Genomic DNA, 26,746 nt, shown 5'->3' on the forward strand with positions numbered 1-26,746 from the left:
AGCCAGCGTGTTACCACTTCCCATCCTCACGTGTCCCCCAAGGGGATCCCCACCCTCTGCTCACCAATCTCATCCCTAACTTTCCCTGTGCTAAAGCTCAGCAACGTCTCCACCTGCAGCAGAACCTCTCCACACATCACTCTTTGCCCTCCCTTTCCCTTAAATACCTTTTAATGTTGCATAGCAAGACCCTTCTGGAGGAGGAGCACAGGGAAATGTACTCTGGAAGGAAGAAACCAGGCTGTCAGGAGCAGGAGCAGCAGCAGCCATGAGGCTGGGGCCTGCCGTGCCTGACGGCTCGCTCTTGCCCTCCTGTGCTGCAAGAGGGAGCTGCAGAGAGGGTCCTGCTCATCACTGCAGCTTTGGGGCTGGGAAGAAGCAGTAGATCCATCGCAAAGACAGTGAGAGGTAGCACCAAGAGGTATTCATGGAGGAAGCTCTAGATGAAGCAAGGAGATAAAGGAAATCTAGATAAAATTCCTTTCAACAGGCCACCTGAGCAAAGAGAGAGCAACTGACAGAAGGACCTGAGCTGCTGGAGGAGGGAGCATCACTCGGAGAAGGCAGTATCACCTGGACCAGGGGTGTTTGCTTCCTTCCTTCTCCTTTTAACTTTCTTTCACAGTATCACCAAGGTTGGAAGAGACCTCGAGGATCGAGTCCAGCCTGTCACCACAGACCCCATGACTAAACCATGGCACCAAGTGCCACGTCCAATCCCCCCTTGAACACCTCCAGGGACGGTGACTCCACCACCTCCCTGGGCAGCACATTCCAATGATGAACGACTCACTCGGTGAAGAACTTCCCCCTCACCTCCAGCCTAAACCTCCCCTGGCACAGCTTGAGACTGTGTCCTCTTGTTCTGGTGCTGGTTGCCTGGGAGAAGAGACCAACCCCTTCCTGGCTACAACCACCTTTCAGGTAGTTGTAGAGGGCAATGAGGTCACCCCTGAGCCTCCTCTTCTCCAGGCTAAACAACCCCAGCTCCCTCAGCCTCTCCTCACAGGGCTGTGCTCAAGGCCTCTCCCCAGCCTTGTGGCCCTTCTCTGGATACCTTCAAGTGTTTCGATGTCCTTCTTAAACTGAGGGGCCCAGAACTGGACACAGGACTCAAGGTGTGGCCTAACCAATGCAGAGTACAGGGGCACAATGACTTCCCTGCTCCTGCTGGCCACACTATTCCTAGTGTTCTCACAGTATGCAGCCCTGCAGGTGCTTTCTCAAGGGCAGCAGCAAAGCAGATTTGCCTCCTGCCCTGCCTGGCAAAGCCTGTCTCTCAGGGGAGAGAAGGAAATACTCTGATTAAAACCAGCCTTTCCTTAACCAATTCATCCTTTCAGGGTGGCCAGGTGCTGATCAAAGCCTCTGCTCCCTCAGGCACCCCAACAGAGACATTTTAGGAATTATTAGTTAACCAGTTTGTCTACAGCTTCTCCTGGGGGAGCAAGGCCCATTGCTACATTCAGAGTGTTTTGGCCTCATCCATCCAATCCTTGGGCACCAGCTGGCTGCTGAGCACCCAGGTATGTGCCTACAGCGCAGTGTGAGCAGAAGCACTCGGCTGGAGCCGAGCACAAATTTGCCTGCCACATCCCATCCTTGCTGAGGAGTTATTTTTACTCCTGCCAGAGGTAGGAGAAGGGGGGTGAAGTCCTCTGGGCTGCTAAATATTAAATAAAAAAGATAATTTTTTAAAGTGCAAATTAATATTAATCTCATCCATTAAAACACACAAACCACTGCTGGCAGGGGCTCAGCAGCGCTTGAGGAGCATCCTTGTGCAAATGCCAGAGAGTAAGGAGCCTGTGGGGAGCCCTGGAGATGTTGGTGACAGCAGCTGCCTCCAGGCCTGGCATTACCCCAAGGCTGCCCAAACAGCCCAGGCACTGGGCTCACCCCAGCCCCACTCCATCTGGCAGGCAGCACACACTGTTCTCCAGCTCTGGCACCCCCATCCATCTCCTTGCAAGAACCTTTGCTGGTCATGAGTCCACCACCACAACAAATGCTACACTGGCACCTACTGGTCACCAGCTCCTTGCTGCCACAGTGCCAGGGGCAGCCAACCCACTAGAAGCCAGTAGCCATGAGCCAGGCTCAAGGGGTCTTGTCTGGCCAGAGCCTACCTGCACTCAGCCAGGGTGTGGTGGGTTAATGCCCTTTTCTGAAAACCAAAAACCAAAGCAGGGAGGAGGGCTTGCAGGTACTTTACCCTCCCTGCAGGCTGCTTTCCCCTGGGAAGCTGAGTCTGTTCCACTCCCCGCTCCCTGCCCAGCTAGGGTATAAAAAGCAGGACATCGTAGCTGTTGGCTCTCCTTTTGGCTCCTGCCTCTGCTAGATGAGAGCTACTGCGGCTGCCCTCCTGCTCCTCAGCCACGGGGCCGGACCTGATCCTTCTTCCTGCTGCCTCTGAGCGTCCTCAGAGAGAGACTGGTTTTGTATTGTTCTTCTTTGTCCCCCTCCCATCCATCCTTGTTCCTTGCCCTTGTGAACCTTTCCTGTTATTGTTTTATATATATATATATAAAGGAAAATTCTTCACCTCTCTACTCCCAAGCTGACTCCAGATTATTGTTTAGTGGATTTAGAATAAAGAATAAACCATTTAGAATAAACCAAACCAGGTTGGAAGAGACCTTTAAGATCATCATGCCCAACCCATCAACCAATCCAACCCACCTAAACAACTAACCCATGGCACCAAGCACCCCATCAAGTCTCCTCCTGAACACCTCCAATGATGGTGACTCCACCACCTCCTTGGGCAGCCCATTCCAATGGGCAATCACTCTCTCTGTATAGAACTTCTTCCTAACATCCAGCCTAAACCTCCCCTGGCACAGCCTGAGACTGTGTCCTCTTGTTCTGGTGCTGGCTGCCTGGGAGAAGAGATCAACCTCTGCCTGTCTACAACCTCCCTTCAGGTAGTTGTAGACAGCAATAAGGTCACCCCTGAGTCTCCTCTTCTCCAGGCTAAGCAGCCCCAGTTACCTCAGTCTCTCCTCACCAACTTCGTTGCCCTTCTCTGGACTTGTTCCAGCAAGTCAACCTCCTTCCTAAACTGAGGAGCCCAGAACTGGACACAGGACTCGAGGTGTGGCCTAACCAGTGCAGTGTACAGGGGCAGAATGACCTCCCTGCTCCTGCTGGCCACACTGCTCTTGATGCAGGCCAGGATGCCATTGGCCCTCTTGGCTGCCTGGGCACACTGCAGGCTCATGTTCAGCCTACCATTGACCAGCACCCCCAGGTCCCTCTCTGCCTGGCTGCTCTCCAGCCACTCTGATCCCTTACCCTTTTTTTTGCTCCTTACCCTTTTTTTTTCCCCCTCCTTACCCTTTTTTTTTCCCCTCTCTGTTTGGAAGGAGGAGGGGGGAGTGGGGGAGAGATTCCCAGCTTTTCCCCCATCTGGGCTTTTAACTCCCAGTTAAGGCTGAAACCACTGCACAGGGACACCATCAGACACAGCAAGTAGCAAGCATGTTCTGCTGCCTGGTGACAAAAGGTCTATTTTTGGTGACAAGTCCACACCCGTCAGGGGTGACCAGCTTAGGGTGGACCAGCGCCTGCCACAGGGTGCTTCATTGAAGTCAGGAGAGCACTGAGAATGAGGAGGAAAAGAAAGAGGTCCTCTCTTCCTCCCAGGGGAAAGGCAGCCCAGGGGACCAATCCCACCCTGCTGGACCTCCAGGAACAAGCAGCCAGCAGCACACACCACCTCCCGTGCCATCAGGGCTACAGCGGCTGCAAGCGCACAGGACACTGAGGTGCTCAGCACCTGAGCCCGCGCGCAGGCACGAGCACTGCAGCCTGGCCAAGTGACCCACCTAAAACTGGTCCCTTCTTCACCTGCCTGGAAGCAAAGTGGCCCTCTGCCCATCTTGCCAAGGACATCCTCACTCCCAGCACCTTCTGTCTGGCCTGGCCTGCCCAGGGGTGAGACAGATCTCCACAGGAACTCTGGCTGCTCTAGCAGATGCAGATCTGACAGTGTGCACAGGGGTATCAGGTAAGAAGAGGCTTCTGCTGCTGTGCAGAGCCCTGGGCACCACAGCTATGTCCTGCACAGCCCTGCTCTGCCCCAGAACAGCACCTATGGACAAAGGAGGCTCAGGCCAAATGTCACCTGCCAACGTCACAAGCAAAGGTAGCCCTTCCAGAGAAGGGCAAGGTCTATAAGGCTGCCTGCCAAGTTCTGAGGGCAGGTTAGGCTCCTGTCACAAGAACCAACCACACAGCCTCCAGAGCTTGGTTTGTCTGGTTACAGAGATGCATTATAGGCTTTGCTGTCCCTGAAAGCTTCCAGCACCCCCCAGGTTCACTCCACAAACATGCAGCACCCAGAGCCTTCACTGTACCCATCCTGAGCACCACCTGTATAGCAGGCTCCAAGAGGGAGGCAATTTCCCTCCCAGCATCACCACTAGGATCTCTGAGCCTGGCACACAGACTTGGGGCCATGCATCCTCCAAAGTATCTGAGGATCCATATGAACTCTCTATCAAACTATCAAACTTTGTGAGGGCACCACTATGGACTGTAGCTCCCCACAGTATGCTGCCCTGTGTAAGGACCTCTCCTCAGCTCACACATCAGCTGAAGGCACTTGCAGCCTATGCTGGATCAATGGCCAGTCCATGGGCAAGCATGCACAGAACCCTTAGCAGCATGGGAAAGAAGGTCACCAGATTCAGCAGCATGCTCCAGTCCACACTAGGGACCAATCAGGCCACCAGGCAGAGGTCCTGGTGTGCATTGACCACAGCAAACCAGAGCTACCTCCACCAGCTAAGCCTTGAACCCAGAGAAACCTCCCCCAGTCACTGACATCATGATGAGCCTTGTTGCCCACCAGATGTCATTCAGTCATGCTGGCAGAGGTGGTCTTCCTCTCCTGAAAGACCTGGCTGAGAAAGGAAATGCAGATGGTTTCCAAGACCCTGGATGACCACTGGAGACCCAGAGACAAGTTCTGCAGCCCCACTGCCTGCTCCAGCCACTGGGTGAGGGCAGAGGTGTGACAGATGCAAGAAGAGGATTAAAGATAGGACCAGAAAGAGGAGGCAGCTTCATCCTACATGGACAGTCCAACTTTCAAGAGTCATGTAGGAGCCAGTGCTTCCCAACTTCACCTGGTGCTACCAGGGAAAACACTCCTTGCATTAGCCATGGAAGGAGTCACCACAAATATCCTCACCATTTTCTGTGGGCCTCAGCAGCACAGGCTCTCGCTAGCCCAGGCTTTGACCAACAGAGAGGCAAGGCACAGCACCCAGATGAAGGTCTGCAGGGCAACAACAGGCACATCCACATCATTTCACCAGAGAATGCTGAGCCCTTCCAACACCGTCGACTGCTGCACTCCAACCCCAGAGGCACCAGGGAAGAAGCAGCAGCGCTAGGGCTCTCAGCTTCAGACAAGGACACAGATTAGTGGTGAGGGAATTGGCCACTTTCACAGTGTGGGGCTTAGCACATCAGGGCCCTCATCCCTCACCCTCTCCAAGTATGACAACTCCTGAGGACAAAAGTGGCCAAACACATTGAGTCAGGCCCTGCCTCTGCTCATCTCATCTCAGAAGGAGAGGTCCTCTCCTCCATCCTCTTTCCCAGGCCAGGAAAAGGCACTGCAGTGTCTCCTCTCTGCTGCCCATGATTCAGAATCAAAAACTACAGGGTAAATACAGGGATACAAAGAGACAAGGTGGCTGAGCACACCAAGCTCCACTGAGCACAGTTAAGCTCAGTGTTTTCTTGCTCCAACACATTCCAGTCACAATCCATTCAGCACTATATCTTCAAGGACAAGGTCCCTTTAAGCAGGTCCAACCCTTGGGAGCATCATCTTGCTAACAAGAGGGTTCCTAACACAGGACCAGTCACCCCCAGAACAGAAGCCCTAGGCAAGACTGTCAGCCCAAGCACTGTGCCCCACGCCAGCCACCAGCACACATGCCCAAGCACACACAGACAGCTGCTGGCCACTCTGCTGTCCCTCTCCCCCACAGCATTCCTCTACGGTCACACTAGTTACCATAGAATTACTGGGGAGCCAGGCTGTCTGCAACAGACAAATGCCCACATGCCATTATCCTGAGACCCCAGTGCCACCCAGCATCAGCAGCCAGGCTCCTTGCCCCCCAGCAAGCCCTGATGCACTTCTGTTTCTTCCTTGTCCTAGGCTGTCCCTATCCAAGTATTCAGCTCTGTCGGGCAGCCATTAGGCAGTGCACTTTCTGCTCACCTCTCAGCCTGAAGAGCATCATGGAGTAACTGTTTCATCAGACAGGAGCCCTCAGCACGCATCACCTGAGGCTTTAGTAAGTACTCTCAGGAGACAAAAGGCCTACAGGGAAGCTCAGAAACACATGAAAGCACTAGAAACAAGAGAAGGAATATGGATGAGGACAGAACAAGCTGAAGAGCCCATCTGCTTTCAACCACAGAGCTGCAAGTCCAGGAGTCGTGGCTGCACATCCTGCAGCCAGCGGATCTGCCAAGGAACACCTCACCTTGGGATCACAAGCCGTGCTCCGTGGCCTCTGCTCCAAAACTAGATCACTTATCCTCTTGGTAACTTGCTCATAGAAGCTATCAGAAGATAGCAAGCATTACTCACTCAATACCTTCCAGTTAGGGTTACCTGCTTTCAGGTGTCTTTCCCCACAGAGCATCCTTCTGCAGCTGTGGAGAGACCTTGCGAACCCCAGTGCTCATCTACAGAGGATGAGCTGCAAATGCCTGCAATACAGTCAGGGAGCACCCTGAGCCAGGAACCCCGGCGCTGACCACAGGAGCTTGCTGGCCCCGCCGGGCACACCTTACCGTGTGAGGGTTGTCATAGTAGACGCCAATGGAACAGAGCTTTGACGAGATGCTGCAGCCGTCTGTGAAGAGCTGCCCCGATTCACCGTACGGGCCTACCCTGAACTTGTAGGCCAGCGTGATGCTGCCGACAGGCGGGGAGCCAGCACTCACAACCACCTCTGTGAAGAGCCCCGAGTAGACGGCGAAACCAAAGATGGTCAGCAGCAGCAGCACCACCACTACGGCAATCAGCCCCAGGAGCACCCAGTCGGACATGATGGACACTTGGTGCTGCATGCTTCCTGGTGCACTAGCAACAAGAGAAGAGAAAGGAGAGTTAAACTAGTGCTCGGGCACAGGGCTGCTCTCTAAAGCCCTTTATTTGCAGGATAAAAGCACCCTCCTCCAACTCTTCTTATGTGTGAAGCTTAAAAACAGTGGAACACACACACACCCCTGACAAAACCTCCTGTATATTAGTCTCACATTGCATCAGCCTGCTCCAATTGGCCACCAGGTACAAATTATACTGCTTCAGCATCCCTTGGGAATGAGGTGATTATGGAGGGGAGCTGGAGAGGCGCTGTCGTCTCCCCAGAACCAGCCACACTGCTTGTGTCCAGCCTTCCATCCAGGAGAGAACAAAAATCATCTTGGGAGCCTGCATCACCCAACAGATATGCAGCACTGGGCTAAGAATCAAGGGACCATAATCAAATAATTTGCCATCTAGATACCAGAGCCAACACTGTGACCAGGGCAGCCCCTTTGCAAACAGACTAGAAGCTCAGGCCTTTCACAACCTATATGATGACCACCAGAGTTGAGCCCTACATCCAGATCCAAGCACTTTGGGGAAGCTTACAGTCCAGGTAGAAAAGGCATCCCCAACACACTGAGGAGCAATGAATTACTGATATTCTTTTCAGAGAGCTCTTTCTAACCTAAAAGACTTTTATAACCCCAGCCAAGTCTTCCAGTTTCGTTTGGCATCTTTTGTCTCTCACACTGACTGAGGAACCCAGCAGACTGGTGAATGCCTCCTGTTCGTTTTCACCCACTCTAGGGAGTTGCCACTCAAACCATTGCAGGAGAGTTGTTTGCGTTTCATTCTCCCTTGAAACACAGCTCTGGTCACACAGACCTGCTGCGACGCTCCCCTGGGAGCTCCCCAGGAGCTAGGTTTGAAAACAAAGGTTGAAGTAAACATTTCACCTTCACCTCTGTGCCATAAACACATTTTGTCAAAAGAAAAAAGAGTCATTCACAGCAGCTGCTGCTTGTTCAGCTCTACGGGAAGAGAAAAGCCACATCCTGGTAGGAACTGTGGGTGGCTCTGCTCAGCCCTGGCAAGTAGCAGTACAATACCTAGTCCTGCAGAGCAAGCACCACCATCTGGGTGCCATGGCAGCATCAGGCTGGGCACCATCACATGCCAGGGCCCTACTCACCTGAAAAACCAGCTCAAGCCAGAAACAGTTCACGACATCTGATCCACAGGGTGCAGGATCCACAGCGCTGCAGCAGGAAAAAACAAATGTCATTGCTTCCTTCAAACTCACCAGGCCAAAAGCGAAACAAACGTGCCAGAGCGTCCAAAAGGCGCCTGGTCACCTCGGACCTGCCCCCCAGAGGACTGTCCTGAGCAGCACCTTCTCCTGCAGGACCCCACAGGCCGAGATTTCTTCCCAAATCTCTGCAGCAGAACCGAGAAGCACAAAAACTGGAAAGGAACAGGAAGGAGGACAACGTCCTGCAGCTGTGTCTCACTCTGGGCTGTCCCCCCGGGACACCTGAGCCACACCCGGGGCTGCTCCCAGGTGACCTCGTTGTGCAGCGCTCCTGTACCTATGGCCTGGCCGGAGCTGTATGTCCGTCCATCACCTCCTCCCTGCGACCAGCACACATTTATTACTTGCAATTACGCTTTGGTGACTCTCCATGAGCTGCCAGCCCAAGAGCCAGCCCCAGGGCCCTGCGGACAACCGGCTGCAGAGGAGAACAGGGTATTTCTAGCGATTCTTCCCGGTTCCCACAGCTGGTTCAACGCCGGTGGGAGGCGTGGGTGGTTTCCCCTCTGTCCTCCTTATGGGCAGCAAGAGCAGTGCTCACATGGCTCCTGCCCAGCCCAGAGAGCGTGTCCCCGCCCGGGCCGCAGGGGGATTTGACCCGAGAGGCCCTGACAAGTGTTCGCGCCGGGCGATACCTGCTTGGCCTGCCAGGAGCCACAGCTCCCGGCCCTGCCCGGCGACGGAGACTCAGTACCGGCACAGGCTGCAATCTCCTCCACCACCACCCCAGCGGCCGGAGCAGTGAGGGATTTGCCGAGCTGCCACCAGGCCCGGCCAGCGACCCCCGGCTGCCGGCAGGCCGCGGCCTGGGGGTACCAGACAGGAGCGGCACTGGCCTGCCCGGCCCCGCTGCAGTCCCGCAGAGACACCCCCCGCCCCGGTGACAGCCGGTAAGACCCGAGCCCCTTTGCTCCGCTCCGCTCTCCTCACCCGGGGCTCGCCGGTGACGGCCGGCCCGGAGCGATCCCGGAGCCTCACTCGCCCCGCCCCGAGCCGCCTTGCCCCGCCCCGCTCGCGCGGGGCCCCCGGGCCCGCCCCGGCTGGCGGTGGCTGCGCGCGGCAGGAAGCACGGAGCGCGCGCGCGGGGCCGGCGGAGGGGCGGAGCTGCCGGCACGGGGCGGAGCCGCCCCAGCCGCTCGCTCTCCCCTACGCGGGCAATGACAGCCGGCACACCCTGCCGAGAGTGCCCCCTGGCGGGCAGGCGGGAACGGAGCGCACCCCTATTCGTGGAGCTCGGCGGGGCCTTATAATAGCTGCCTCCCAGCTCTCCCCGGCGCTTTCCTCCCGGCAGCAGCCCGAGAGCTCCTCCCTGTGCTGCTCAGGAGGAGCATGGGTGCAAGGCCACTGGGTCTGGTGACCAGCTCACCCCGAGGCCCCATGGTAAGCACGGCACTGCCCTCACAGCCAGCTCTTGAACCAAGATAGGCTGGTGGGTATGACTGATGAACCACAGCACTGAGTCCTCCAGCTTCCCCACTGCTAGGGCTGCAGAGCTCAGCACACGTCCTGGCTGAATGACCCCTGAGCTTCAGGCTCCTTAACAGCTGGAGTCTCTAGTTAACAGGCTTCATCCCTCTGGCGCTGGAAAAGCTGGTGCTGCAACACTAGGGGATGCACCAGCTGTGTGTCACGGCCATGACCACAAAGCCTGGCTGGTTGGGGCACTGGACAGAGCTGCTCTGCAGTGCCAGGGCCCTCTGCACCAAACCCACAGGGGTTTTGAGCAGCTGCTCCTGGGTTCCTGCAGGCCCATCACTATGGCTGTTGCCATCTGGCAGAAACAGCTTAGCTTCTGCCAGCACTCAGGCTTTGCCACTGCCCAACTGAAAGGAAATCCAGCATGCATGGACAGTGCTAGCCAACAAGGGGAAACACCAGGAGAGTTCAGAGTTAGACATTGTTTCATTCAAGGGTTTGCAGACTTTGGCCTGATGTTCTCTGCTCACTTGTATTCCTGCAGCCCAGTGCAGGCATCAGGCATTCCCTACCAGCTGGGGTTTATCACCCAGAGAGGAACCACATTAACCAGTTGCTAAGACTCACAAAGCTTCAGCCAGCACAGGAGTCGGTCAGGAGCACCATCATCTTGCACGCCTCGCCCCACCCCAAGCTCTGACATCCTAGGACAACTTCTTTAACAAAGAGGCTCATGCCACCTTTGGGGCCAGACATAATTGCCAGCCTCCTTTTCTCCCTGTATAGAAATAACCTTCACACATCTTTCCTTACAGCAAGCATTCTCCAGCCTCTTCAACTCTCTTAGTAGGGAAAGTTTGTTCTATGCTGGTATACCAAATAACTTGCCCACCTCAGCCACCTCCAGAAGCAGTGGAGTTTGCTACTGTCTCTCCTCCTCTGGTTTCACATCCATTTCCCATCCATCCCAGCCCCCTTTGTTGGGGCCATTTGCAGAGGCAGTCCCAGGCACAGCTTTTCACTGATGTGAAGCCAAAGAGCTCATTTATGAATGGTAGTTTGAAATACTGTAATACTTGCCTTTCTCCAACAGCCTCCCAGTGAGGATCACAAGGCTTTCTGTAAAGTGGAATTAAACCTTGGAGGTCTTCCTTGTATTTGGCATTACATCTGGAAGAAAATATTTCAGCTTGGCTACGTGTCTTGCCTGGAGCCATGCAGTGAATCACTGTCAGGAAGAGGAACAGAACTCAAATGCCATTTAACTGCCAGCTCTGGCCAGCAGACACTTTTCTTTGCTCCAATCTTGGAATCATTTAACTCAGCAAATGTTAATACTTCACACATATTTTCTCCCATTACAACAGCAAACCCTAGAATGTGGGTCTCATTTAACAGTTTCATGCCTTAGCTCTGGAGCAGCACATCAAAAAGAGCTAAAGCAGAAGGATGTGACATGTGTGCTGTCTGGCAGGCTCCCCCGTTGTCCTCACCTGCTCAGCACAGCTCAGCCACTTTGCATACCCACCACAGGTGTCTGACGGTGTCAGCCAGCTGGGCCAGCTCTCCAGTGAGGGTCCTGAGTGTCTGGTTATGGTAGACTGATTTCAGCAGACTTGTTTGGGCCAAGCAGGGCCTCACACATCTCTGAAGCGGTACAGAAGTCAGCCCATTCTCATTTCATAGTATCATTGTATCAGTCAGGGTTGGAAGGGACCACAAGGATCATCTAGTTCCAACCCCCCTGCCATGGGCAGGGACACCCGCACTAGATCAGAGCCTGTTCTGTCATCTTCTTTCATCTCCTCCCTTGTACATGATTTCTAGATTAAGTTCAGCTTTTTTTCTTGCTGAGGACATGAGAGATTCTACCCAGAGTCATCTTCCATTCAGACAAAAATAAGACGACAAGCACAAACACGCTGCGCTGTGTCTCTCTGGGTTTGCAAACAAGCTGGGCTTAATGTGGCCTTGTCAACAACCTCATTCTCCACAGCGAGTGACATCCAGAATTTTTAATGCAGGACCCCCTAACAGGCTTCAGAGATTTCAACAGGATTTTAAGAGCCTTCCACAACTGTGCCCTAACCAGAGAGCAGCCGGCGTTTCACAGCGCAAAGCAGCCCAGTGGTAAGGACGCCAGCAGAGCTTTCATGCCAGTGGTTCTCCTTTAGCTTCATGAGAGTCACTGTGCAGAAGGAACAACAAATGGGAACATCTGTCCCAAACTTAATTGCTAGCTTCAAGACCAGAAAATCAATTTCTCATAGGCATGTTGTGCTCCTGGGTTTAATGCAGACATGTAAATGATACTTTGAAAAACCTCTGGGGCAGCTGTGTGAAGAACTGCATTACAATGACAGCTCCAAATTGAAAGCTCAAAGACATTTTTTGGCTCAAGATTTTCATCCCTTTCCTGGCAAAAAAGGTCTTGAAAAAGTACTTCAAAAGCCTCTTCCATCTGCATGGGAGCTGCAGCAAATCTGAGGAAAGGGAGATCTTCCAAAAGAGCTGAAGAGAAGCCCTGATTATTTTGATTCTCTTATCTCCTTTTCTTTTCTTGCTGTCTCATGCTGGAGTGGTCACAGCATTCATAATAGGTTGTTAAACCTGTTATGATTTCTGACATCATTCCATCTCAACAAGCCATGTTCCCCTTCCCTGCTACTTATCTAAGCCCACCAGTGCAGCTCTGCTAGAGAAGCAAGTTTACAAGTGCCTCACAGAAGAGTCTCAGCTGACTGGATTTCTTCAGGAGGCCTGCACTGGCTCCTGTGGCTACTCTTTCTCCTTCTCTTGACTAGATAGGGTGACTGCTCACACTGGCATAGGCTGAACTTCGCAGCAACAGAGCACAGAAGGGGAAACCCCACCCCCAGTGACACAAGTCTGCCACAGGAGTAAGGGAAACCATTTAAAGGGAGATGCAGGAGTATTTTTAATTGCACAGTTTGTTTGGCTGCCATATCAAATGTGATCCACAACTGAATTTGGAGTGCAGAGCCTTACCACCCACACGGGGGAAGGAGGCAGAAGACAGTGTCACAACAAGGCATTGCAGTGTTCTTGTCTTTTTGTTGCACTTCTAAAGTGAGGATAATGTGTGGGAAACCCTTACACTGAACCAGACCTGCAGTGACCACTAGGAATTGCACTGTCCTCTACACAACTTCACCCTCCCTCTTTGGCTTGGTCAGGCTTGATCTCAGTGCCTCCATTCCCAGGGGGTAAAAGCACACACACAATTTCTCTGGCTCACCCTTATGCAACATCTGTTTGATGAGGATCCTGAGCCCCTCCAGACGCAGCTGACGGCAGTCCCACCTTTCTTCTAGGCAATGCATTGCCCGGGGGTCAAGGCAGGTGATCCCTAACCCTTGATTCAGCACTGGTGAGACCATACCTAAGGTGCTGGATCTAATCCTGGGTTCCCCCCTACAAGAGACATGGACATACTGGATAAAGTCCAGTGAGAAGCCACTAAGGTCACCAAGTGACTGGATCATATCCCCTATGAGGAGAGGCTAAGAGAGCTAGGACTGTTCAAACTGGAGATCTTGCTAATGCATGACATACCAAAAGCACGAAGGAGGGTGCAAAGTAGATGGAGTCAGGCTGTTTTCAGTGGTACCCAGTGACAGGACAAGGGGCAGTGCACACAAAGTGAATGCCAGGATGTTCCCTCTGAACACCAAGAAATACTTTTTGTTTTACTGTGAGTGTAACCAAGTGCTGACACAGGTTTCCCGGGGAGCCTGTGGAATCTTTATGCTTGGTGATATTCAAAAGTCATCTGGACACGGTCTTGGGAAATCAGATCTGGGTGACCCTGCTGGAGCAGAAGGGTTGCACAAGCAAACCCCCAGAGCTCCCTTCCCATCTGCATACAAGATAGCTGCACTCCTCCAGGATGAGACCACTAACAGAGCAGCAAGACAGGAAAAAGCTACTTCCCATCTAGCTGCATGAGCTGGGAGCAGCATCAACTCAGCAAGCTTTAGGTAGACCATAGATGTAGGTTATGGTTCAGTCAAAGGCCTCTCCAGGCCAAAATTCTCTGTAGGTACCTATTCCTACCTTAGGCTAAGGTAAACCATGTCTGTTTGATTTCTGTCTTTCTATACTAGGAATCTAAACAACCAACTCAGGCACAGACATCTAAGGAAAACAGAGACTGGAAGTGCTGGGGGCAAGGGGGAGGCACAGAAATCTACCTGGGGTGCAAGTCACAGCTCAGAACTGCTGTCTTGATAGACAAAGCCAGGAAAGTAAAGACTGAGATGCAGCCCAGAGGAAAGAGAGGCACAGTGCTGGGCAGATGCATCATGGGTTGTCCAAATAATATGTATCACTGGAGGGCAAAAGAGCCTGAGCACAAGGGGCCAATTGAGCAGCAAGCTTGTGAACCTCTAACGCACATCTTCTCTGGAAATTTGGCAACTTTTCCAAGCAGGCTCTTTTCAGAAACTGCTGCTGTCATCTGTGAAGTCAGAAACTGAGCTGAGCTGAATCTCCAAGTGACAAAATGGTGATGTTCTGACTCAACACTGCATATTTTGTCTAGGCTTTCACAAGTAAATCAGTTTACCGAAGTTTATGAGGTGGCTCTGAGATTTACCTGGTCCTTGATCCATCTAAGGCTCAAGCTTATCACATCTGAGCTAGCCCTACAGTCCCACTGCAGTTTTGAAAGAGGAGGGTCTGCAGCCCTGGCCTTGCAAAGCCTATTGAAGTGACAGAGGTCATAGTATCATAGTATCAGTCAGGGTTGGAAGGGACCACAAGGATCATCTAGTTCCAACCCCCCTGCCATGGGCAGGGACACCCCACACTAGATCAGCCTGGCCAGAGCCTCAGCCAGCCTGGGCTTAAACACCTCCAGGGACAGGGCCTCAACCACCTCCCTGGACAACCCATTCCAGGGTTTCACCACTCTCATGGTGAAGAACCTCCCCCTCACATCCAGCCTGAATCTCCCCACCTCCAGCTTCATTCCATTCCCCCTAGTCCTATCACTACCTGACATCCTGAGAAGTCCCTCCCCAGCCTTCCTGTAGGCCCCCTTCAGATACTGGAAGGCCACAATGAGGTCACCTCAGAGCCTTCTCTTCTCCAGCCTGAACAGCCCCAACTCCTTCAGTCTGTCCTCATAGGAGAGGTGCTCCAGCCCTCTGATCATCCTTGAGGCCCGTCTCTGGACACCTTCCAGCACCTCCACATCCCTCTTGTAATAGGAGCTCCAGAACTGGACACAGTACTCCAGGTGGGGTCTCACCAGAGCTGAGTAGAGGGGGAAGATCACCTCCCTCGACCTGCTGGCCACACTTCTGATGCAGCCCAGGATCTGATTGGCTTTGTGGGCTGCAAGTGCACACTGAGAGCTCATGTTGAGCTTCTTGTCCACCAGCACCCCCAAGTCTCTCTCCTCAGGGCTGCTTTCCAGTGCCAGCAAAGATCCTATTCTTGTGAATGCAACACTAGGCAGTGGCTGGGGAGGACCAGTGACACATCCCACACAGACTTGTGGCAAAACCTCAGAAGCCTACAAGCAAGCCTTTTTCCCAATGTAACTACAAAGCCTTTGCTCCTCCCATATGACAGGGGAGGTCTTATTTCTTGCCAATATTTGCTCCTGCACCTTTCACCTCTCCAAGAAAAACCCAAAAGGAGAACATAAAAGGATGGTATTAAGGCCATCACTGAGAAACCACATCTTTTCTAGTTAGATATAGCTCTTTCTTGAGTTACCAAAGCTAAATATTCTTTCAGCATGAAATGGAAAAATTAAGTCCCAAGTATATGCCTTGATTTTAATTTTTTTTAGGGAGGTTTTGGTACAACTCTGCATTAGCCTGGAATGTTAATCTGGTGCCTGGAACAAAGGCTCCTGATGGTCAGTGTTAAACCTTTCTCAAACTGAAGAGCCTAGCAAGGCTCTTTGTACAACTCTCACATTTCAGTATGAACAATTTCAGAGGAAAGCTTCCAGAAATCATCTTTATGAGTATGAAAAGCTTTGGATTCACAAATATTTCACTGTCTCAGGGACAGTTCTCTGGCAAATTTGAGTGCTACTTTTCCTGGAATAAGTGACCAAGGGAGCTGATGTGAGTCAGTCACTGTTGTACCAGACACACAAGTTTTACCATGAGTCCAGACCAGCTCAGAACCATTAGCACTAAGGTGATGCTGGTGCATTAACTGAGGTGGAAGAAAAGCTGCCACTTTCTAGCACCAGCACCCTGGGGAAAGAGGGACAGGATTTGGAGGACTGACTGGGGCTTAAAGGGAATCCATTTAGCCACAGCATATAGCACCATATAGCATTTGCTATTATCTTCTCATTTAGCCTTAGCCAAGTTTCACCTTTCTTGGGCACAAAGCAGCACAACAAAATCAGAACCATGACAGCACACACTCCTGAATCATCTGTTCAGGGTCTCACAACAGTTGTCTGATACTGGAATTATCTCAATGGCTGGATAAATAAAGCATGATCTCCTGGGTAGGAAGGCAGGCTGCCTCCACTAACTGCTGTCAGAAGACAAGGGTGGTGGAAACCAGTCCACAAATACATAACAATGTCACTTTTTCCCTCTTGCCTTTTTCCAAGGGCTAACAACTGAACACATGACTCCCAAGCACTGGGTCTGAGCCACCTTTCTGAAGGCAGAAAGACTGCATATAGACAGCTCCAGGATGAAGTAGAAAAAGACCTTTGTGGCAAATGGAATTTAGCAACATCACCAGAAGCTTCTGACTCAGAGCCCCACTCTGCCCAGCTGCACACTCAAACCACCACCACCCCAGGTACCTGCCAAACCAGCACGACTCAGCCCACTGGGAGCTGTGCCATGAGCAGCTGGACAGATGACTGCTGCAGCCATAAAGCAACATCTAATAAGGAAATTAGTTTTTATTACAAGGTTGCAATTAAGCCACTCTTTGTCACACTGCTCCTGGCTGAGGCAGGAAGGCTGCTGAAAAAGTGTACCAGGAGAAATGGCAGATGATAGGAGGTTGTTATTCCAATTCAGACCAGTCCACACTGGCTTGAGTCGCCATTAGACCACTTTAACTTAGCTTTCTCCTTGCCTCTTTCTGCTGGTAAAAAGACTGTTTGCATCCTGTGGGCACAGAGGGTGCTCTGACTCTAGTTTGTAGCAGGAAGGTGCTGCACAGGCTGCAGTTTTCCAAGGGCTCTGGGTGCAGTGGGGGGACCATTGCTACAGCATTCAGGAGTGCACAACCCTATCACTTCCAGACAGCTTCTCACACCTGCTGCTCCCACTGTCCCTTCAGACTAGTTACTGTGATTTCCCTTGTGCAGGGACACAAAACACCCCGTGGAGACACGTAAAGCAAAAGATTTAGGTACTTTCAGGTTATCATCCAGCTCCCACATCTTTGGTGGGCCACCCAGATAGCTTAACCAGCTCAAGTGGGCTGTGCAAGTCAATGCTGAGCAAACAGCTCCCTCCGCTGTCAGAAAGCACTAAAAGCAGCCTAAAAAACTCAACACTACTTGGCACAGGGACCTTGAATCAACAGAGGGCATTGTGCATTTTTTTCTTACTTTTTGCATGTAGGTAAAGGGAATCTCCAGGACAGTTTCCTGCTGCTACAGGAAGCCCCATCCAAATGCACTGAGTGCTACTAAAGCTTCAGTGCTCATCTTTCCCTGATGCAGCTGATTTAGGTAAGCCATAAAGCAGGGCACAGCCTTCCTTACCCTTACAGCTGCACAAGCACATGCCAGGTGTCCTGCCCTGGTTCTTCTGAGCTGGCTTCTCTGGAGTGTAGCAGCAGAGGGCAGGAAGTGAGCAAGCTGAGGCACTGTCCTCCTTCAGGCAAGACTGGAGGTTCTTGTAGGGCACTGGCAGGTCTGTCCTTGCTGCTCAAGCACATTTCATACTGAGGGAGTATCTCTTAGTCTTTCCTTCTGCAGGTAAGAAAAAACAGTGGATTTAGCAAGCATTTAATGGCAGGCTGAAACCACTTGTGAAAACTTAGTCCCAGTAAGGCATCTTTAGTCCCTGATGTGTTCCCTCTGCTGACAAGCCAGCCTGGGATGTAAGCAGAGTGTTACATGTGCTGTCTATTTGAGTCTCAGGGCTCTTCTGCTGGTTCTTGAAATAAAACCAGACCTGGGGAGCAGGGAAGGCACAGGGCCTGGGAAGGAAAACTGGTTCTATTTTGGTTTCTCACAGTTCAATTCAGTAGAGGTCTTCCAAATATTCCTCAATTGATAAAACAGGAAGAAAACAAACCAGAACAAAAAGAGTTACTATTGAATGCCTTACTGTACAGCTGAAGTCTTCTATGCCTTTTCTATTCTACTGTTTTACAAAGCATTACAGTTTCTGCAGAGTTATTGCTGGATCTTACTAAGCATCTCTGCATGTTGTGTGCTCTGCTCCACTCCAACTTCTGGCTAAATCTGGGCTTTGAACACAGACTGAACTCCACTGGTCTTGCCTGCTGCCTGGCAGTCAAACTGCAGATATTTCTGATAGGGTTTTTAATTCAACCAAGACTCTCCACACACCACAAGGTAACCTGACTTGCTTTTAATTGCATTTTCTTGCCACAGCAACAACTACCTTTAAGGCCAGCAGAATGCCACACACAAGCTTAAAGCAAAGGTTTTGTGCTGGTGTGACAGTTAAATTGTGAATAGAAATTCAAAGCAGCTTTCAACCAAGGTACAAGGAAAATAAACTACTTGCAACAAAGAACTTGATAGTGAAATAAAGGTTTTCAGAACTGCTTTGAGAAGCTGCTTGTGGGAGAGAAGAATGGGGGGGGGTGTCTCATTAGGATTAAGGGATGAGCTTGTGAAAGTCTGGAACTGTCATGCCCAAGAGCCAGCCAAGCCCTCCAAAGTGTAGAGACTTCTGGATACACATTCCCAGACAGGCATGCAAGATAAACTTGTGGTTAAGGTCATAAATCATCTTCATGTGAGGAGTGCAGAAGATCCTGCACTTGGACAGGGAACACAGACCATAACAATTCCTGGTTGCATTGCTGTAGAATTTTTAAGAGTGCCTGCTGTATCTGGGGATGCAGAGGTGAAGCTTCAAGTCTCACACTATCCCCAAAAGTCCTATATTCCTCTGGATCTCCATGGCTTCTGTACCAGGGTTTCCCAGGGAGAATACAAATCTGCTTTCTCCTTGAGCAGTCCTGTGACAGAGCTTGCTGCTCCTTGGGCCAGAGGTGCTTGAACAATGCCATCTAGGAGGTGCCTATGCTGATGCCACACCAACTGCATTGTACTGGTGCTTGGAGGCTTCATTTCTCCAGCCATGACTAACAGCCTGTCTTTGCCTAGGGCTTAGCAACCTTTCAGAGATTCTGCTCCCTGCTCTGCAGATCAGAGGCTTTGTATTTCCCCCCTCCCAAGGAACAGCAGTCCCCTGTACTGTGTAAATTCCCTACCCAGAGCACTGGGGTTCTCCCCCTTGTTAGGGCTATCACAACAGCAACACACCCACAAGCTGCTGCCTATCGAGAGACACAAGCAAGTTAATTGCTACAGCAACAGGGAAGGAGGATGCTAAAGGAGTGGTTTGCCAGGTGGCCACTTCCTCTAGGACTTCTGACAGGCAACTTGCCTTTCAGGTTTCCCTATCTGTGAGACAGGTCAAGAAATGCAGCAAGGCCTATGCTTGGCCTAAATGCTGTGTAGACTGGAGAGACAGGAACAATGATGCCCTAAATGGAAGAAAGAGATCTCCTTTTGGTTTGGACTCTGCTGCTTTTACATTTCCTTTGTACTGGCACCATTAGAGTTCATTTGCTTAATTAGGCCCCATAAGGTACACGAGAAAACACCACGTTTGGAGTGGTTTGACCTGCAGTTTTCACCTTCAATGAATCTGAGCAGCCTGGGTTCAGATGAAAAGTCCTTGGCTTTAAAAGGAGCTGGATATCTAAATCAGCTTGGCAAGTTGTTCAGGACTTCTGTCTGCTTTTGTGTTTGCCTTTTTGCTCTTCAAAACAACACACACATTCCACCACCAGACAAATACATTTCTACTGGGGTGGACAGATGCTTCACACAGTTCAGCTTACAGTTCCACAGCAAAGACAACATCAACACACCATTCTGTTAGTGTTGGTAAGCACGTCTGGAAACTCAGAATGGTATCTAGGAAAAAAAAAAACACTCATAAAAGCACATTATGATACAATTAGCTAATAGAAAACATTTGAGCTGCATAAATTATGGAAAGATTTGCTAAATAATGTCAAGCTGTGGTGTCAGAAGTAAGCTCTCAAGTTTCCTGACACAGAAACTGCATTTACTTGCTTGTCTAAAAGTATAACCCATGTTACATTCCCTAAGGGGGAAAAAAAAGTAACTCAACCTTATCAGCTACTGCTTCCTATTATTTCCTCTCAGTTTTTCTGATAGCTGTAAACACAATTGAAAGCCTGCCTGACTTCAGTGGAATTGATTGCAAAAGGTCTCTCTGCAATAAGAATATTGGCAAAAGGTACTCTGGGAGGTTTTAGCTGTTGCTGGACCCCCTTTTCCCCTGTACAGACTCTTGGCAAAAAATAAATTGGGGGTGGGGGGTGGGGGGGGAGGAACAGACTTACATTTATGACCAAACTAATTGTTTGAGAATATGCTGCTTTCACTCATAAATGAGTTCTCTGCATCACGTGCTACGAGCTGCACTCCTCTACTGCTATTCTTGCCCTTGAAGCTGACACCCAGTGGGGTCCTGACCATAACATGATAGTCAAGATGAAGACTGTGTTTTCAACCTTGACAGATGCAAAACAGAGATGAGACAATATGGCAAGTTAGCACTACAGACACTTTCAAAAGGTGTGGTTTACAGAGAGTGTTAAAACAGAGTCCTCACAGCCACTAGTAGAGCTTGTTGGCTACTATCTTCATTACAAAGTCCTCAATCCATTGAGAGCCATCTATTCACCAAACCGGGGGGAAAAAAGCACTCCTGTAGCACTTCCATTAACAAGACACACACTTAGAACAGTTCTCACCAGAGGGAATAGGACCTAGGGCCACAGATTCATCCAAATCCAATGACCTCTCTGCCTTGGGCAAGGAGAAACTGCTCTAAAAACAGGCGCACATATTGTGATCAAAACAAAGGTGTTTTGCAAACAAAGGCCAAACTTACCGAAGTACCATGGGGGAAAAAAAAGCAGCAGGCCACAAGGATCTCTATCAGGCAGTAAGAATTAAAAGATTACAGAAGGAACTTACAACATAGGAATAATTGATTTGTGGTTGGGGCCACACCAAGCTGGTGTCCGAACCACGCAATCAATTTAACTACTGGCTTCAGACAAAAGAACTTCTGTCTCAATGCTCCTGAAGTACTGGAGGTGAAGGTGCACCCAAAGCATCACAGGGCCTCACAACTATGCAGTGCTGCTGACAGTCCATCAAAAATCAGTACACGGCCATATGCAATACAACTGTTTATTAGTCTGCATCAAATATTTGCTTTAAAAAACAGCTTCCTTGAATTGCTTCACAGAGAAAGCCAGTCCCAGAACCACACTTACTGACAGGGGTTAAGCAGCTCCTTCCTCTACTGACACCAGAAAGAAGTACATACAAAGGTCAGCCTAAAGTTAGCTGGCAATGTAATTGCTGCCCAAAGAGGAAAGAGGAATGGAAGGCAGCACCTATTAACAGGATCATATATCAGGGTTGGCACAACACCCACTTTCCTTTAGGGGAACCTGGATGAAGTCAGCTATCGCTAAATGCCAGCTAAAGGTTGCTGTGGCTGTTGCACAAGGGGCATGCAGAGGTTGGCTGCCACCAACTCCCTCCATACACATAGATTACCTTTTTAGTAAAGTGATGCCTCAATGTCCCTAAGGCTGGCTCCACCTGTTGGAACTTCTCAGGTGAACAAGGTGTGATGGCTTGCACCCAAGGCAACAGAGGAAGCAGTATCCTTCTTCCAGGACACAAAGAAGGAACTGGCATCGACCACGGGGCCTCTGGGGACAAAGCAGTGGGTAATCCTTGCCACTAGATAAACCAGACATGTTCAGATCTCGACAGGGAGTAGTGACACAGCCGTGACTATGCTGCCTGCCAGCTCCTCAGCTTCCTTCAGCTCCAACAGCCCTGCTCAACTTTTGCTAACAGCACAACTTACCCCCTCAACAAGAAGAAACAGGGAACCTTCTCCTAGCCCAAACAGGCTCATCTAAAGAGCCAGCAAGCAGACGAGGCGCCCTGACACAAAAAGCACCCCGTGCCAGCTACCTTCCCCCTGGCTTAACGAGACGCGGGTGCCTTGGGGCCGTCTGGGAAAACTTATCTAGCAGCGAGGCTTCCAACACGGCGGTTCTCCCCCTGGGCAGACACCACTTGGGCTGAAACAAGCTCCGCAGCTCGCTCAGCTCCAGGTCAAGCAGGAGAAACATGCACGCACACCCGCCCGCATCCTCTGTCAGAAAGGGAAGGCCGCGGAGCCGCTCCGCAGCAGACTCCCCTGGACGCCAGGACACGAGCCCAGCCTCGCCGCCCAGACGCCACAACTCGACCCGCGCGGCGTAAATAGCACTCGAGCTTTTATAGCGCCCCTTCCCGGGAGTCCCCGCGCTCGGCCGCGCCGATTGGCTGTAGGGCGCGCGCGCGCGCGCGAGGGTGCGCGGTCCGGAGGCGGGCGGGGCCGGGCTGAGCTGAGGGAGCGCAGCGCCGCGTCGCGCCGGGCCGGTGAGCGCGCACGCCCCCGCCCCGCCCGTTTCCGTTCGCCGCTGCTTGAGCTTGGGCCTGTGGAGCAGGAAGCGGCGGGAGCGAGACCCCAGCGCAGGCCGCAGGTACCTGGAGGGGGCTCTCCGCCACTTGGGGAGCGGGAAGGGGCGGCTCTCTGGCATCCCTTTGCCTTCGCAGCCCTGCTGCCGCTGCCGGGTGGGGCCCGCCTGGCCCCGCGGGGAGCCCGCGCGGCGGCCTGCGGTCGGGGGCGGACGGGCCCGGTTGAGCCTTCCACCGACGGGACCGGGCGGCATCGTGCGCACAAAAGAGGACGGCATGTGCGGCGGCCCGGTCTCCACCCTGCTGAGAGACCCCAAGTTTCCGGGGCCGGTAACGGGGCCTTTTCCGGGCGGGCGGGCTGGGGCTGGGGCGCGGCCCCGGGGATTGCCCTGCTGAAGCCGCCCGCGCCTCGCCCGGTCTTTGGCGTCTGGGCCGCGGCGGGGACTCTGCTCCCGCCAGCCTAGCTGAAGGTGGCGTCCTCCCCCCTCCCCGCCGCTTTCCCCCGCCGTGGGGTGTGACACGAGTGGGCACCCGGCGGTGGGGGGTGACTCGGCTGAGTGGCAGCTTGTTGTGGTGACGTCACCCGGGTGCGCGGGAGGCGCCGCCACGCCGGAGCGCGGGGTCGGGCCGCGGGGGTGAGTCGGGGCAGCGGGCCGGGTTTCGGGGCCCGGCCGCACCCACACGCGTGGGCCGCCCACGAGCCCCTCGCCGGGGTGTCCCTCTGTGGCGCGGCATCTGGCCGGGCGTTGGTGCCTGCGGAAGTGCTGCCTGGATTCTCTCGGGGCTCCCACTCGTAGCGACGGGAGAATCCAGCGCTCGGGGGGCAGCCGCGAACTTGTAGTTCTGTGTCTGGGCCGAAGCCGGTGCGGCCTCAGCAGGCCGCGGGCACGCGGACAGGGGGTAGTGAAGAGCTCGGATTTGGTCAAACCAACTTTCAGCGCTCTCGGCTTCGTGTGGCCCAGTAGCCTTCCCTGGCACTGCAAATCACCGGGCTTAGAGTTAAGTGCTGCCTAAACCTTCCTGGCTAGGAAGCTTATTCCTTTAGGGGCGAGAAGAGCCTTGAGACTGCTCGGATTGTGTGTTGGGGGCCTAACCCCCTCCCCCCCAAAAAAAAAAGTTACTATAGAGGCTTGTAGGCTTTAAGTTATTGCAGAGGCTTAGGACAAAGTATTGTTCCCAGTCAAATGATCCTTTAACTACTTTGCTATTCCTTTAAGTCTGTCTCTGCGAGGTGTCTGGAGAGGGAGTTTGTTTGTTTTCAGTTGGTGCCTCATATCCAGCTTTTGTTTCTCTCCCAGTACAGCTCACCTGTTTGTGGCAGGGAGCCCTTTGTGAGCGGCAGTTCCTACCCACCCTTTCTGTACGTAAGGCAAACTGGGAGAAAACTATCCCAAGGCTTACTCAGGGAATGTGAGGTGCTTGTCCCCCCATCCTCTGGAGCTTAGACCGGTGACAGCTCTGCTGTCTCTGTGGTTTTAAAACAGTTCACTTCTAACAGCAAACTTGTTCACCTTCTGTTTACCTTGGGAATCTCAACAATCGGGTTTACTTGTTTTAAGTGTTGTTTGTGACTCAAAGTATAAGATTCTCCAATGGCCTTATTGGAGAATTATTTTTTTTTCCAGTAGGGAAATCTACAGTCTCTTGGAAAAGATTACATCTGAAAATATTTCTGCTGAGGGCTCTTCTAATGTATCTCTTGTGCCCTCCTCCTCGCCCTGCTCTAGCTTTATCCAGGTCTCCAGCCACACTGAGCACTGAGATTGCTGTTTCAAATATTCAGGCTAATTCTGGCTTTGATTTGGACCAAGATTGCATGTTTAAAAAAAGAAAGCTTGCTATTAGCCTTATTTCACTTTAATTAGTTCACTGGAATGCTTAACAGCATATTCAGCGTAAATGCCTGGCATAAATGAATTTTAATGGGCGATTTGTATCGCATAACAGGAGAATATGTGGGGCTTTCTAAAATAACTTCTCAGGACATAAATATACCTTTGCACAAGGGGCAGCAGAAACTCAGTCGCAGAGCTCAGCTGAGCAGCTCTTGTGTTATCCCTCTCGGTTCAACAAACTCACGCCCTGGCTGAGTGCCACAGCAACTGAGCGCCAGAGGCGGGGAGTTCTCTGAGCCAGGAATTGACAGTAAAAACATCCTAAATGATCTTAACTGCCACCAGGATGTAAGGCGAGCGATGGCTCTGCAGATAAGCAAATTCCAAATAAAAACAACTTGGTAGTTTGGAGGAGCTTGGAAATGCCATCATCTTTCCATGGGTTTTATGGCCACTCTTGGTTTTTCCTACTTTTTGCACCTTCCTCCCTTTTTTCTCCTGTTAACGTATTAATGTTGCCCCAGATCCTCCTGGCTGCTCTTTACACTGTCTCTGTGGTCCACTCCACTCTAGAAATTTCTGACCTTGACTGTTACTCTCTGCTAGCCTACTGTATCTTCTTATTCAGTCTCTGTTATGTTTTTAGTCTCCACTCAGGCACCCTTTTTTACCTTTCATGCTAAACTCTTCATCAGCTTGTGTTACTCCATGTACATTTAAACTGTCACATGCTGCTCTGTTGTCTTCAAATGCAGTTTAACTAATGTGGAGGAAAAGTTGAATCAGTGTGTTTGAGGAAGTTGGCTCTTTGATAAAGGCTAGCCAGCATGCCCTTTAAATCATAAATTGACCTGAGTCTGTCCTAGTAAACAAGTAATCATGGTGAAACCCCACAACGCAGAACACTGCTGTGCACCAGATGACAGCTTACCTTCATTCACAGAGATACAGCTGTGCAAATGCATGATGGAAATCCTGTGTTCCTTGTCTGTTGGTGTGGCTGCTCTCCTGCAGCACCAGACACTGTATAAGTGGCTAGGTATCTAAGCAGAAAGAGGATGTTGCTTATTCCTTTGAAGATCATCTCCAATCTAAGCACAAATGCCCTGAAAGAGCATCTCTAGTACAGTGGTTAAGTTCTCACTGCTTTAAGCCATTTTACACTGTTATTGTGTGTCTGGGTGCCTTCTGGCCTTGATGTGATCTCTGTTTTCACCTCATTCTGAACCATGAATAAAAGCTACCAAAAGCATCATTGGAGTTGGTAGGGCAACTCTGAGCTGTGCATATTCTCTTCTGTCCTTTTCCTATCACCATGAGAGGCATTTGAGGCAGTGAAAAACCTAAGATACCCATAACCACCTTTTAATTATTTATCATCCACTGTTGCATGCTAACAGCCAGTCCTTCCTAAGTGAATCATCTAATTAAACAAATCAGAACGAGGTTTGCTGTCTTTCTCTGACCAGCCTTTGTGACCAAGGTCCATAGTAAAAGGAACAGATGGAGAGCCACTAATACGCCAAATAAAATTGGGCACTACACCCACAATGAATTTGAGGTCTTTCTTTTCTCAAGCTCTGACAGTTGTGGGGGTTTTGTTAGCTTTTCTTTTATTGTTGATTTAATCAGAAACAGGGCTGAGTTCAATCACTGCACAGTTAATTAGCAGAGCTTTGCAACGGTGAGTAGTTCTGTCTCACCTGACTGTGTACTGACATTGAACTGTCACATTTGGAGGTGATTGCTAGTGTGAATGTGTACAAAGCGATTCCTCATCATCTCCACAGTTTTCAAGAAGGTTTTCTAGGTGTGTGTCAGTGTTTTGGATGAACTAGCAGCTCTCCCAAGTACCACTTATCTCTGTTTGCATTCTTCACTAACATTTCATTTTTCTTCTGTTTTACACCTGGAGGCTCTTTGTTCTTCACTATCTCTCTGCCATGTTGAAGTTGTGCTTGATGAGAAGGTCATCTTTCAGGAGGATCTTGACTCAGTACTAGCAAAGTGAATTGGCTCTTGGTTTTGTTTTTGAACCACAGTCCAAAAGCTGTTTAAAAAGGCTGGGTTCCATGTAGACCACAGCAGAACCAGGCCTCTGCTTCCGAAATTGACAACGTTGGTGGGAAGATTTTAAATTGCACTGTGGAATGTTGACAGATGAGAATGAACCTGCAGTTTGGAATAAAGAAAGCATTAGAAATAAAAATACAGCCTTCAGAAAGTTCAAGTCCTGACGTTGACCAGAAAAGTAAATAAGAAAGCGAACTCTGGCAAGTCAAATGAAAAGTGTTAGGTTCCTCTAGAAAGTCTGAGTAGCATCATGCTAATAGCAAAAAAAAAACCCA

General features: G+C 51.1%; 2 protein-coding genes across 4 annotated transcripts in view; one reads left to right on the forward strand and one right to left on the reverse strand.

Moving 5' to 3' along the window:
• Window positions 1–11,009, reverse strand: part of TEX264 (testis expressed 264, ER-phagy receptor) — a 47,590-nt gene extending 36,581 nt beyond the window's left edge. The window contains exons 1-3 of one of the 3 annotated variants that reach the window (XM_068157972.1): window positions 10,878–11,009; window positions 8,262–8,328; window positions 6,829–7,120 (exon numbers count right to left, since the gene is read on the reverse strand). In XM_068157972.1, the coding sequence (XP_068014073.1) occupies window positions 6,829–7,107 (279 nt within the window). In that variant the 5' untranslated portion in view covers window positions 7,108–7,120; window positions 8,262–8,328; window positions 10,878–11,009. Of the gene's footprint in view, window positions 1–6,828; window positions 7,121–8,261; window positions 8,329–9,016; window positions 9,228–9,311; window positions 9,402–10,877 lie in introns of those variants that run through there. The other 2 variants (XM_068157971.1, XM_068157973.1) reach the window with 2 other exon arrangements.
• An 11,511-nt stretch (window positions 11,010–22,520) lies between these two features.
• The window catches only part of RHOA (ras homolog family member A), a 29,645-nt gene continuing 25,419 nt past the window's right edge, over window positions 22,521–26,746 (forward strand). The window contains exon 1 of the mRNA XM_068157974.1: window positions 22,521–22,628. The gene's annotated coding sequence lies outside the window, so the exon portion shown is untranslated. The remainder of the gene's footprint in view (window positions 22,629–26,746) is intronic.

Source organism: Melanerpes formicivorus, unplaced genomic scaffold (assembly GCF_026170545.1).
Source record: "Melanerpes formicivorus ecotype bairdi unplaced genomic scaffold, bMelFor1.0.p_v2 SCAF_38, whole genome shotgun sequence".
NCBI classification, from domain to species: Eukaryota; Metazoa; Chordata; class Aves; order Piciformes; family Picidae; genus Melanerpes; species Melanerpes formicivorus.